The sequence below is a fragment of the Macadamia integrifolia genome, chromosome 4 (genome assembly GCF_013358625.1).
Source record: "Macadamia integrifolia cultivar HAES 741 chromosome 4, SCU_Mint_v3, whole genome shotgun sequence".
NCBI lineage: Eukaryota > Viridiplantae > Streptophyta > Magnoliopsida > Proteales > Proteaceae > Macadamia > Macadamia integrifolia.
This window is the reverse complement of record NC_056560.1, coordinates 17,168,386-17,181,659: the sequence shown is the minus strand read 5'-3', so window position 1 is coordinate 17,181,659 and position 13,274 is coordinate 17,168,386. Positions and strand designations below refer to the sequence as shown.

Genomic DNA, 13,274 nt, shown 5'->3' with positions numbered 1-13,274 from the left:
GACTTGGGAAGAGAAGTAGTGAACACAAGAGTGAGTTTGAAAAGAATGGACTTGTATTGCACTTAGAAAACTCGAGTATAAGGCTTGAGAACTCACTCGCTTAGTGCCTTGGCTAAATAATGGCACATTTATTTATAGACACTCCTAGTTACAATGAATGGCTAGGATATGTACACTTGTTTTACATCCAACGGTTACTTCCACCTCCTCAGTGAAGGATTCTAGAGACCTCATAAAATATCTCTTACAAATATCTTTTAAAAAAGATCTACTACAAAATACCTAGAGTTCCACACTTTGATAGAATTCTCTAGAAACTGGGCTTTACTAAACCTAATGACTCAAGTCCATGGGTTTAATGGGCTAGACATGTGGGCCTTTAATGGGTGGACTGTGACAACTAGCTATCCTAGAGGTAACAACTAAACCAATAAGGGTCTAGAGGATGGAATGGGATGGGCATGGGTTCATTTCAAAAAGAGAGAGAGAGAGGGTGAAATAGTTTGGATACCCCATAGGCCCATACCCAATGGCGTACCCACCCTTTTCCTATGTCTTTATACCAGAAAGAGGACTTCTACCCACAAAAAAAAAAAAAAAAAAAACCCTTTTCCATCAAAGAATTTGGTATTTGTACTATGCTCTTCTATTGAGAGAACCGACACACTGGCAAAACCATGTCTTATTCAACCGTTCTCTCGCCTCTCTCTCTCTCTCTCTCTCTCTCTCTCTCTCTTTCTTTTTTTCTGTTGGACTTCACACAATTATCTTCTTTTTGGGTTCACAAAAGAAATGGTTGGATACAATAGGAACGGAGACTAGCAGTACGCACTCCATAGCAACTCCGAAGCAGTAAATGGCAATTGCTCTTTCCTCTCTCCTCCACAGTTACTTTTCTCCTCCTCGATCTCGAAACCTATGGATAGATTCAAACTATGGAAAAGGTTCAAATTTCTCCACCTTGTCGAAGCTCGATAGACCAACTCTCATTTGCCATTCTTCCAAGAGGAAAATCAGTTTCATGGATCAAATCCTCGATTACATTGAAGGTATTCCCTCTCTCTCACAATTCCACTAAATGACTTTGTTTCTTCAAATAAGATTCAAAATCAAATCTATAGTTCACTTTTCAACTTTCCATGACCAAATTGGACGAATTTATAAGCATCCTTCCTTACTTTACACTATCAGGAAAAAGAAACAAAAATAGTGCCATCCTAATCTCATATCCTCTAAAGCAGGGGTTTCTGAAATAGAGAGAGAAACAGAAAAAATGGTCCTCTTCAAGGGAAGCCAACATCCTAAATGATCTTCTTCCAATAACAGTCTTGTGTGTATCATCCTCCTTCTTGTTAATAGATGTATAGTTTTTGAACTTACAGGCTTGGTTAGATTTGCCCAATTTTTCATTTTAAACCTTTTGTTGCATAATATATACAACCTGAATGCATCAAATAATGGGTTGTTGTATTAATATAAGTATTTAACTTATATTATAAAGTTTCAAAATTGTGACATGTCCCCTTGTTTTACTTTTTTACCTTCGCTTTAACTTTTGGCTGTGGCCGTGGCCTTGAGGTCGGGTGTGGGTGTGGGTCAAAGGATTCTTATCTTTTTACACCACACTCAAATTTTGAATTTTTAAATTCAAATATGTATAGGTACGTAGATACACAGCCATACATATATAGAGGTGTCCACACATAGACATGTCTATACGTGGACAGGTGCCTTTGTACAATGCACCCATATCAAGCTATATACTATGTATTCTGTTTCTTGGACAGAATGAATTAACATAACGTTTTTGGCAATTTCCTCTCTGTCTTCTCCCCTCCTCTGTTCTCTGTTTTTGAACGTTGCATAAACAGTGTTACAAAACCTTGCTTAGTGAGCCTAGTGTTTCTCTCCCAAAGGATCCGAGTCTGTGTACAATCAGACAGAGATCACAGGGTTGTTTTATCTTGGAGGTAAAACGCAGGTATCCCCAATTGTACTACTATAGGGGTGTTTCAGACCTTAAGGAGAGTGTCTTCTGATACGACTCAACCCACTTGGTTCATTATGCTTCAACGTCACTGCACCAAAGGTTCATCTATTGCATTACCAAAATACTTCAATCTACACAGCAGTCTTATACGGGTACCATTTTCTAACTTGTGTTTATGTGTGTTCATTTGTAGGAGGACCCAAGTTGCGTAAGTGGTATGGGGCACCTGATCAACTACCGAAAGATGGTGCTCTAATTAATGAGGGGGATGAATATCCAGGTACTCTTCTCTAGATGAAAATTTATAAATGTTTGTGCTACATATTGAGTTATTAAGGCATTTGAATATATCTTTTCAAAGCACAGAAGAAGAAGAGATGAGAGATGCAGTTTTGGTAACAGATGGAGATAGCGAGATGGGTCAGGTATGCTTCAACATGGACCTAACTATTCAATATTTCTTTCAGTAATATGCTGCTTAGAAACTACTCTTTTGAATCCCTACTCCATCCCATCCAGCTCCACAGAAAGAGAACTTTTTTAATCAAAGGTGAGCTGAAAAAACCTAGTAATCCAACCCCATGACTCAGCTGATTCAAGTCGCCTTTGAGCTCTCAGTTGCGAGTTACTGAATTAAATTAGTGGGCTCAATGTTACTGAATACATTTTCCAATCATATTTTCAACAGGATCAGTTGGAGGTCAATGTTACTGAATACATCCTCCAATCATGTTTTCAAAAGGATCTTGTGCATGTTCCTCCAAATGAACATAATCCTGTCTGAAAGCAGCAATGACCTTTCATGTGTATTAGAACTTTGGAAAGTTAACAACTTGATGACCCACTAGAGGAATTCAACGTGTCAATATTTTATACCTGTACAATTCAACTGGAGCTCCCATGTGTGATAAGTTATTTTTATTGTACACCACTATACCTTGTGGTTGTGATATGGCTGATGAGCCCCTAACCTTTTTGGCCTTTCCAGATGATAATATTATCATTGATAATCAAACGAACTCGAGTGAAAGCACTAGTGAAGGATAAGCGTGCTGCTGCTGAAGCTTTTGGAGCTTATGTTGAGGTAATAACCTAGTGTATTGCTTCTGGGTGGGCATTTATTTCTGATTCTTTTTTTTTGGGTCTCAATGTTAATGACAAATTGATGCTTACTCACTAAGTGTTCTTGTATGAAAGTCAATAGCTGGAGATGCAAGTGATGGGTCAATCCTGAAAAAGGCTCTGAGGGGTGTTCGTGCGATTATATGCCCAAATGTATGGATAGCAGTGATGTATTGATTACCTAACACAATCATCATACAATGTTCTTTATTGATTTCACTGAATAAGATCACTGGTACTAAAAGCTCTCCTCTGTCCTTTCAGAGTAAAAGCATCGAAATCAAACTTTTTCCTTTATCATTCTCTCATTAAAATTTTGACTGTGTTTTGCATACTCTTGTTATTCAATATTCATCTTTTACTTTATAATTGCATTCCATTAGATGGAAACAATTTGTATGTCAATCATTTTAAAAAGACGATGATGCCTCTTCTGTAGGAAGGGTTCTTTTCTGACAAGGAGAGCTTGAAAGGGTTACAACATATAGTACTTTTATCTCAGGTTATTATTCTCCCTGTTCATGCCATTGGTTTAAAACAGGTTCATATTATTGAGGTTTAATAAGGGCTACAGTTGGATGCTTATAGGGGCAGCAGTGGTGTTCTAGCTCTTATGACTGGCAACAAAAGGAAATTGGCTGAGAAAGATGAATCACTGGTGATTGCTTCAGGGATCCCATACACCATCATCAGAGCTGGATTGTTGGAAAATACTCCAGGTGGAAATAAAGGCTTCTGCTTTAAAGAGGTATTGTTTGTTCCATATTATTCCTGCTTTTTATACTCTCATACTGGAGCTGAAATATGTGGTGCTTAGTGCAAGAGGGTTCATGCAAAGGGTTCCTTTGTAATGCAAATGAGCACTACAGAGGAGCATTTCAGTGTAACCTGAAACTCAGCACCTTTCATATAACAGAAGAGTTTACTTCCAACTTCTACCTTCCTTTTAAGTGTTGCATTTTACTGTAAATATTGATGGAGGTAATTTATAACATGTTCATGGGTATAATAAAGCTTCTCTTAACACTCCATCCAACCCACCCCACCCCCCACCCCCCAAAAAAAAAAAAAAAAAAAAAAAAAAAAGAGGGTGCATGAAGCTTTAGTATGCTTGCTTTGACCACTAGATCAGGAAGATAGTCCACACCAGGTGGAGCAGAAGGGGCCATTACCAAAGTTTTCCTTGAAAATAAGAAACGAAATTACAAGTATGGATGCTTTGATTGTTCAATCTTGAGGAAAACATGTCTCCTCACTTAGCAGAATAGAAGAAGAAACTGTTCATTAATGAATCAGGGTAATCCAACAGGCAGGCAAGCATCTTCTTCAATACTCAGTGGCCCAAGAATTGTATCAACATGAAATCTGAGAGTCCATATATTAACACAACAAATACAAAAGAATTTATTCTGGCTGTTAACCATTACCTTCCAAGAGCTAGTGACTAAACATAGGTGTGGATTGTTTGGTCATATGATTTCTTGTTTCAGTACTGCACCTTAATGTTGCCTACTACAATTTCTGGCCAAACAAACCTCACTGTTGTTAGGATTGAGCATAACAATGTTTATTGTGGAGTTGTCTACTCAAAAGCATGTTTATTTTTTGTTACATAGAGAATGACATGACTAGTAGCTTTATTCCATGTCAGGGTAGTGCAGCACAAGGAAGACTGAGCAAGGAGGATGCCGCCTTTATTTGTGTGGAGGCACTTGATACCGTGCCACAGAGAGGAATAGGCTTTGAGGTTGGTTACTAAACATAAACCATTTCTAGTTAGTATCAATCTCCACATGAAACTCCAGAATTTGCTTTTCCTACTCTTCATTTTATTTGGTCCAAAACTTGATTTCAACTTCTTTGGTAAAGGAAACTCAGTCCTTTTGGATAGGCAACAGTTAGTTTCTGCACAAAAATTATCTGAGACTTGACGATTCATCACAGAGAGAGATGTTAAAGCCAGTTCTGTTCATCGTCATCGCCACCATTTGGTTATTTAGGATTTTGTTTATTTATAGTTTAAATTTTACCACGATTGAGATTAATGGGAACCATTGTTATGGGTTCATGGTTCCCATGAATGGAGGAAACCCAGGTGAGTGGCATCTAGTCCCAAGATGCCCAAGCTATGGTCCCCTTGTGCACCTTTTAGATCCACATTTTCATCACATATGATATGATCAGGTGCTTTGTGACACTAGGTGGTGAACGGGGAAGAGAAGGTATCAGACTGGAAAGAATTCTTTGCTTCTTTGGCTGAGAAGGCAGAGCAGCAACAGCAGCCTAAGTGACACATCTCAATTCTCAACAACACAGTGAGAGACACAGACAACTATTCTTTTAAGCTTTGGCTCCCCTTGTCTCTTGGTGAAATGTCATGAGAAAAACAAATGGTAGCCATTTGTTTATATGAAGATTTGAAGTCCAATGGTGCTTCTATTCCAAATTCCAGAGTTTACCAACACAATTCATTCCAATTATGCATGCTTTTATAGAGAAACTTCTCACAACATTATCAATATTCCCCAAATTTCACTCATGTTGAAATCTTTATCAGCAACTGAAAGTTCATGTATTGCTTTTGGCAGTGGTCTCTTGAGTCATATCTGTGCATCCCAGAATATATATCAGTGTGGCGCAAAGGCCGGTAGACAGTTAGGATTTAGCTGATGAGCTAAAAAGAGTCTGAATCACCTACCCATATGTGTATGCTACACGCACAGTTAGATGATGACATATGTCATTTCACTTCAATAAATGCTCTTCAGCGCACTTTTAATTACAAGAACAGATGTCATTACCTAACCGGATCTCATACTCGTCTAAAAACTCACTTTTCTCGCAAGGCCCAAGTACAATGAATTAAAGGAAGAACAATTTTATGATTAAGATGTGACATGGAAGCAGAAAGTTAAAATAGAACATTCCGGCATTGTATTCTTAAATTCCAAGATCTGAAGCAGAGAAGATTAATCTATTGTGACCATGGTTTGAGGAATCGGATCAGTCGATATCATATCAATGAATTAATACAAACAAAAGGTAAAATAGTCTAAAAAATGATTTTTTTAATTAAAAACAAGGTAATTTTAATCCAATCCTGGTCGGTATGGATCGGTTCAGCCTTGAATGGTTCCACTCCCAATACCGAGTTCTCAAATCTTGATCGTGACTATGATTGGCCTAAATAATGGAAAGAAAAAGTATGTGCACATGTCAGGTATTTGGTTTAAGCGGACTTAAGAAATACACCAAGAAACTGCGAAACAATTTCAAATATAAGAGGGCAGCATGATAATTTCTTGGGAGAAAAGAGAGAAAAAGAAGATGTTAGCTTACCCTCCCCTCCCCTGCCCTGAGGGTTCAAAAAACCTTTACCTTATTCAAAATCAATTACAAGTTCTTTTAACAACTCCCTATCACAAAGGCAACTAATAGGGTAATGTTCAAGGGACCCGGTCAGCCATCTAAATGACCCCAAATTAGATGGTGCCTACAAATGAAAAAATCCAAAATAGAGGATACTGAGTAGAACAATTGGGGGATCGAAATCTTATGCAGCCAATGAATCTGGCGAAGCCGATCTCAGATGCCAACACATGTCCTATGACACATGGATGGTCAGATCTAACAAAATTCTTTAAATTGCATAGTCAATTGTTTTCTTATTGATAAAAAATAATACCCATAATAACATTATAACATCAAGGACAAAAGGCCTCTTCACGGCCATATAAATGGCCCCTCTTACATGAGACCTAGATCTTCCCTATTCACATGTCAATTTCAGCCGAAGCAGAGTCTATCAAATGGTAAACTAGGATTTAAAAAAATCTAGAAAATGGAGTACACAACACTGGCCGGAATATAATACATATGCATGAACATACATGAGGATGCACGCGAATACATTTGGGAGGGGTTACCTAAGTTGTCCCATGCAATTCCAATGGTTTGAAGCCACGGCATCCTACCACATGGCAGAGTTAGGTTGGTTCTGAGGGTATCTAAACTGTCCCTGTTAAATTAGTGAAGAATAAACAAAAAACAATCTACACCGAACAAAGATGGCAAAATAATGCCTTTAAATAACCCACCATAAATTTACATCCGATGCTTATTCATCTGACGAATATCTCATGCTTCCATGATGACCTAAATTTACAACATCACTGCAGCAGAATACAAGTCACCATATTACAGAAGCTTTGTAAGAGGCAATGATCAAGAACAAGTTAAAGTCTGTAACTTTTACTCCTTACTCCTAATATATGATCCACGAATTTTTTTACCATCCTGCAGGCTTGAACTTAATTTTCTTGATTAAATGTGGTTTGTTCCACTTCCTTGGCGCGGACAACAGATTGCAGGCCTCCAGTAGAGGAGTATCAAAAATCTGAATGATAAATGCAAATCAAATTTGAATGAGTTACTGGAGTACGACAAAGAGGGCATTCAGGCTTTTCATTGCACCACTCCATAATGCAGTTCCTGTGAAAAAATCATGTCAAGCCAAGAGAGAGAGAGAGAGAGAGAGAGAGAGAGAGAGAGAGAGAGAGAGAGAGAGAGAGAGAGAGATTTAACCAAAAGGCACTCTAGAGGTTTTTCGGGTGGAAGAGAAACAGTACCAACAGAAGACATGACCACAAGGCGTGGCTGTTGGGTGTTGACGACTACTGAGGCAGAGTGTACATTTGCTCATCCCACTGGTTGCCTGGGACAAATATGAGACGGTTCCAAAATTATTCCACATGACACCAACATTTTCCTTACTGAATGAATAACAAATGTTCTGCCATTTGATGCCCCCAACTTGAATTACAAACTACCCCTACCGAACCTCAGCTCTGACAGAGCAACACATCACAGGATTGGAATTAAAAAAATTAAAAAGAAGAAGAAGAAGAAGACTAACTACTCTTAACTTCCCTTGTTCTGGTCTAAAAGAAGCATTTGCCATTAGAGAATTAAACATCATCCCATACAGGGAAAAAGCAGTTTCATGTTTTTCCTCTTTCCAAATTTGGTTTCTGATAATTTTACAAACACCAACAGGCATAAAACTGATACTGACACTCAAAATAATCCCTTTTGGATGGTAATATAAATAATTCGGAAACAAAAATATCAACCAGTGTTGCACCAAAAGAAGAAATATAAATACCTCTGAAACAGCCATGGAGTCAGAGTTCCAACCACTTTTGTCAGAATCCTCCAAATCAGTACCGATTAGATTACCTTCTTCATTCAGAACAGGCAATCCTCGTCCTGCACGTAGGAGATAAGTTGTTACTAGAATGAAACAGAATATGGAAATAACATGGATTGACATGTTATAATACTATAATGCAATGGGATTTTTGACTCCATGAGGCTGCTCCTTTAAGTACTCAATTGCAAGATACTGCTTTTCTACAACTCCAATTCCTCTTAATTTATAATTGCAGTAGTGCCCAAAAAGATGTATAACTGCCATAATTAACTCCTTGAGTGTACTACAACCTTAAGGTCAAGCACAATCTGACATTCATTCACCAAGTTGTCATGCTCGATAACTAAAACCATATTTATACAAAAAAATAAAGACCACCATAACAGGACGACGGGATAATTTGAGTTTATAATTGATGACCTCCTGATGAGTGGTGTGCCCTAATTGTTGTTTGATGGACCGAATTTGTAATAGAAGAAAAATTCCTGCGCCGAAGACTTTCAGCAGCAATAATACATAGCTGGATTAAAAGGAATACTCCCAGTATCTGGTATCTGTGTCAGAGAACAGTAAAAAAGACCTTGTTCAGTTTGAAAATTCGCCATTTTTACTGAAGCATCACTTGTTGAACTGTCACAGATGGATTAAATTCTGAAAACGCAAAGAACTGACACAATATCGAGTTTCCAACAGACATATGAGATAAATCACCTTAAAAGCATAGATTGTTTTCAGAAATCAACTTCAACAAATACCCTTTCCATTCAAATTTAAATATGATTGTTAGTATTTAAACAAATGCATAAGCAGTTGGAACCACATAATTACAGGCTGAACTTTTTCGAAGGAGCCAGGTTCTTAGAATATGTGCACCCCTAATCGAAGAAGAATCAAAGGATTACAGGCCAAAATTGCTTGACTTGTTAATCAGTTCAGTTGCAAAGCTCATGTCAAATCTATCAGAAGCTTGTTTTCTGTAGTATAGTATAACCATCTACGGATGAAGCACAAACTTTTTCATGATCAGCATAAGAATCTAACCATACATTAGATTTCTGTGGTGACATTTATCTAGTCAATGCGGAGATTTATCAAGTTGGGATGCCCTAGTTCTCTACCCCTTTGCATCACTACTTTAAAGTTCGATACATGGCCTAAACCAAAAACTCCAGGAGTGATGTCATAATTGGGATCAGCATATCACGTGATAGAATTCATGATTAAAAGGATGAAGTATGACTCCCCACCCCCTCTTAATTTTTGCCCTTCGGTTACATGGGGGAGCTTACTATAACTTTTGCTTGAACACCATCTATCAACCTTATTTTTCTTGCCAGAAAACACTTAATTATGGAAGCCATTCAGCTGGCTCGGGACACCTTATGGAGAGAGTTTGACTCCGTAGGCAGAGTTAGTGATTGTCCATACGGGTCCTGTCCCTGCCTAAGGTACACCCTGAAAATACCATCCTTTATTTTTTATTTTTCCATTTTCCGTTTCCCTATTCTCTTTTCACTCCTCCCCATTTTTCTTGTGAGGACTTTCATTTAATGGAGAAGCCAATCCAGCAGCTGCTTCCCATAAGCCATTTTCTAAGCAATACCCAAATTTTAAATTACTATACGACCTAAAACCCAATATTCACCGACCATAAAAGGAAACTAAGTAATGGAAAATACGTGGTCATTTTGGTTAATCCATTGAATACTTTTATCTTTTCATAAGTAAATGGAGCAATTTAAAATCAAGTGCATTTCCAAGACCCATCAGCATTTAGGAGAGAAATAGGTATACTTGATATTGGGAGTGAATAAATGTTGGGGGAAGAGAATCAGCATGATGAATCATGCTCGTACCACTGAGCAGGAGTTTGCAATCAACCTTGTAATAGGCAAGGAACAAATTTAGAAACAGCATATGGACCTATGCATCACTTAATGTCAGTGAAAATATGTGCAAAAAATTAGACCATTATCAGTTACTAATAATGCCTACTAGTTACTTTTAATATGAAAATTATTACTCAAAGAAAATGAAATCATCTGGGTGCAGATGATTTTAAGTTAATGGCCCTGTACCTAGGTCTTTGATTCAATGACTTGCCAATGAATACATAATGAATGCCGGCTGCACGTTTTGATATGTGATAATATAGACCTACACAAGTAGAGATGATGTATAAGACAATGGTTTTTCTTTTCAGAGCAATTCTAAAACATCCAACATAAATATTGACCCTCCAAAACTCAACACTCACCCTCAAAGTAGAAAAACATGAGGTTGCTACGGATAAGGAATTGCAAAAATTCACGAGCAAATGGAAGTACCTGAATAGTAAATCAGGATGCAGAAATTAGCGAGAAGTAGAAAAATATCTACCACTGTTAATCAGACAACGATTAAGAAACATGATAAAACCATAATCTGAGCCATGAAATTTTAGTTCATTCTCCAAAAGCACATCTGCTGTGAATCTGCTCAGTTGAGTAATGAAAAAAGAGGAAGATTGAACTGCCTTGAAATAACCAAGCATACTAAAATCACAGCATACCATTGGCCATCTCTGAACTGCATACAACCGTAACCTACGAAATTTCTCTTTCAATCTAGAGAAATTTAGAAAAGATACCCTCGTTTCAGAGGTAGACAAACTTTCAGTTACACCAGTAGACTGAACAAGATTATTCCCAGTATCAATGTTACTATACAGATCATCAGACTGAGAATCAGCAAGCATGATCCCACGTGCAGCCACTCTAGAACTGCCAAAAAGATATAATTCAGATGTTTTATGAATTAGTAGGAAGTTAACTTGAAAAGCATAAAGAAAGTAATGTCCAAAATGAAGATACAAGAGGAAAACTTTAGCAACCTAATTCTTTCTGCGAGATAAGGAACTGCTGTCTGGTACATGATGAAAAGAGCACGCCTAGCTGGTGTTGGAGGAAGTCCATATCGACCTGCAACCTGCAAAATCAGCTACCCACATTACCAATGAAGTGATAAGAAGACACCATCACTTGTCACATCAAGTAGTAACGCGAAAATACTTCACGAAAAACCATTAAGGCAATCAAGCCAGGTATAGATAGCAACATAATTAATAAGCCAAAAATCCATCAACACAAGGGGCATATAGTGTTGACTTCCTCAATGCAGAAGATTGATATTTGAAAGGTCACAGACCTGTATGATGTCACAGTATTCCTCTCCCAATGTTTGCTGCCCTGAACCTGTTGTCAATATATAATAAAGCATCTGGCCCAGCAGTTTTGTCTGAAACATAAAAGAGATCAGAAGACAATAGCTAATATAAAAAAGCACGATGCATAGAAAAGAGAATATCACTGAACAGCCAAAACAGAGATATGACAAAAAAAAAGAAGAAGAAGAAGAAGTAAGAAGAGAGAGAGAGAATATAAAGAAATACTGAAATGGGAACAATGCTGTTTGTATGTAACAAAAGAGGTTCAGGAAGAAAAAAAAAAAAAAAAATGAAATTTGTGTGTAATGAAATCATTAGGTTCCAAAATAGTTCAAATCGGCTAACCTCACTCTGGTATGCTACAGCAACTCTTGCACCTGCGATAATTGAAAAAAAAAAATTAAAATTAAAATTAAAATTTTATGTTTATTTATTTATTTTTTGGGTTTGGGGGGGTATAATTAGCTCATCCTAGAAGAAAGAAAAACAGCAAATTGAGGCTCAGTCTGGACAATCCGACCACAAGATTGAGAAGAGAGATTACAAATTGGAGCACATAGAAGGCTAAGAGGAGACGTTAGCAGACATTTAAACAAACAGGTAGTGCTCATTCGAGGTCTCTAATTCGCGATTGAAGATTGACAATTGAAAATTGAAAAAAAGAAGGCGGAACCGACCAAACAAATGACGGAAAGCGTCGCGGCAGGCATCATAAACAAAAGAAGCGTACTGGTCATCCTTTTCGGCTGCCCTCATGATCTCCGGTTGCGCAGCGAATGGAAATCGCCTGGCCGGAGGTGGCTGTGAAGTGGACGACTCACCGCCGGCACTACCGGCGTTAACCGACCCAGATGACTCCTGCTCTCTCATCCCCTCTGTCTCTGCTAAATTCTTACGCGAATAATTTTCGGAGCAGGCGAACGAGGAACAATGGAGAAGTTCAGAAAACCCAGTGAAAGTGAAGTAGTAATCTAATTGTGAGGAGAATAAAAATCTAATATAAGAACCCCGACACAGCAATACCTGATCAAATTTCCCGTCGGGAAGTTTCGGGTGGGCGGTTGAGGTTGAAGTTTTTATTTTATTTTATTTTTTTAAATCCCCAATATTATCTGGACCAGGAGCCCCTAAGATATTATTAATAAAATAGAAAGAGAATACAAGTGGGGACATAACCCTCCTTACCCCGACCCAACAAATAGAAGCACTCGCACTCTAAAAACACAACTAAAAACCCAAAGGAAAAAAAATTACATTCTAATTATCGACCACCCAACTTTATCTTCCCTAATAATTTGGCTAAGGTCTCTAGGAAGAGTTTGAGCACCAAGAAAAATTGAATCTATAGTTGAAGCATATGCCAAGTTCGCCAACCAATATGCCGCTCTATTACTCTCTTGAAAAGAGAAAGATATTCGAGTTCGAAGAAAATCACATAGAGTTATAACCTCTTGAAACTAATACCAACAACTCCATAGATCACAAAACCTATTAGATACTGAGTTCACAATTAAAGTAGAATTGGAGCTAATAAAAAATCTGAGAAACCCATATCTATACATAACCTTAAACTATCCCTCAAAGCACGCAGCTCAGCCACAAAATTAGAACAAATACCATAGAAACTAGAGAAAAACCCAAGAACTGCCATCCTTATTTCTGATGAATCCTCCTCCTCTACTAATACCATGAATTCCTTTGCTTGCACAATCTACATTTAATTTGACTGATGTCGCAGGGGGAAG

The 13,274-nt window shown here is 37.8% G+C and overlaps 2 protein-coding genes across 4 annotated transcripts; one reads left to right on the top strand and one right to left on the bottom strand.

Moving 5' to 3' along the window:
* The first annotated feature begins 678 nt into the window (after positions 1–678).
* On the top strand, positions 679–5,651 carry LOC122077421. Of its 2 annotated transcripts, none has more exons than XM_042643362.1 (9): positions 679–1,049; positions 2,184–2,270; positions 2,357–2,415; positions 2,979–3,074; positions 3,188–3,265; positions 3,552–3,614; positions 3,687–3,860; positions 4,764–4,859; positions 5,314–5,651. In XM_042643362.1, exons 1-9 carry the CDS (start codon positions 857–859, stop codon positions 5,401–5,403), a joined length of 936 nt encoding a protein of 311 aa, XP_042499296.1. In that variant the 5' UTR covers positions 679–856; the 3' UTR covers positions 5,404–5,651. The 2 variants fall into 2 exon arrangements, with proteins under 2 accessions (XP_042499296.1, XP_042499297.1); XM_042643363.1 differs by having other exon boundaries at positions 5,297–5,651.
* Positions 5,652–7,165: 1,514 nt separating this feature from the next.
* LOC122077419 (peroxisome biogenesis factor 10) lies at positions 7,166–12,618 on the bottom strand. 2 transcript variants are annotated; one of them, XM_042643361.1, is made up of 12 exons: positions 12,553–12,618; positions 12,207–12,420; positions 11,875–11,906; positions 11,511–11,600; positions 11,197–11,291; positions 10,876–11,086; positions 10,582–10,651; positions 10,403–10,481; positions 8,745–8,878; positions 8,277–8,380; positions 7,741–7,826; positions 7,166–7,603 (listed from the first exon to the last, which is right to left on the bottom strand). In XM_042643361.1, the coding sequence occupies exons 2-12, from the start codon at positions 12,397–12,399 to the stop codon at positions 7,501–7,503; spliced, it is 1,197 nt and encodes a 398-aa protein (XP_042499295.1). In that variant the 5' UTR covers positions 12,400–12,420; positions 12,553–12,618; the 3' UTR covers positions 7,166–7,500. The 2 variants fall into 2 exon arrangements, with proteins under 2 accessions (XP_042499295.1, XP_042499294.1); XM_042643360.1 differs by lacking the exon at positions 12,553–12,618 and having other exon boundaries at positions 12,207–12,527.
* Positions 12,619–13,274: the final 656 nt, after the last annotated feature.

What these genes read in the sequence shown, in the direction of transcription:
- LOC122077419 (XM_042643361.1), bottom strand. Translation starts at nt 12,399, where the DNA reads ATGAGAGAGCAGGAGTCATCTGGGTCGGTTAACGCCGGTAGTGCCGGC. An exon ending in CTGTAGCATACCAGAGTGAG is followed by an intron (nt 11,601 to 11,874) that starts GTTAGCCGATTT and finishes TTTATGTTTCAG; the next exon opens with ACAAAACTGCTGGGCCAGAT. An exon ending in TCATTGAATCAAAGACCTAG is followed by an intron (nt 8,879 to 10,402) that starts GTACAGGGCCAT and finishes TCTCTGACACAG; the next exon opens with ATACCAGATACTGGGAGTAT.
- LOC122077421 (XM_042643362.1), top strand. Translation starts at nt 857, where the DNA reads ATGGCAATTGCTCTTTCCTCTCTCCTCCACAGTTACTTTTCTCCTCCT. An exon ending in AATCCTCGATTACATTGAAG is followed by an intron (nt 1,050 to 2,183) that starts GTATTCCCTCTC and finishes GTTCATTTGTAG; the next exon opens with GAGGACCCAAGTTGCGTAAG. An exon ending in AAGGCTTCTGCTTTAAAGAG is followed by an intron (nt 3,861 to 4,763) that starts GTATTGTTTGTT and finishes ATTCCATGTCAG; the next exon opens with GGTAGTGCAGCACAAGGAAG.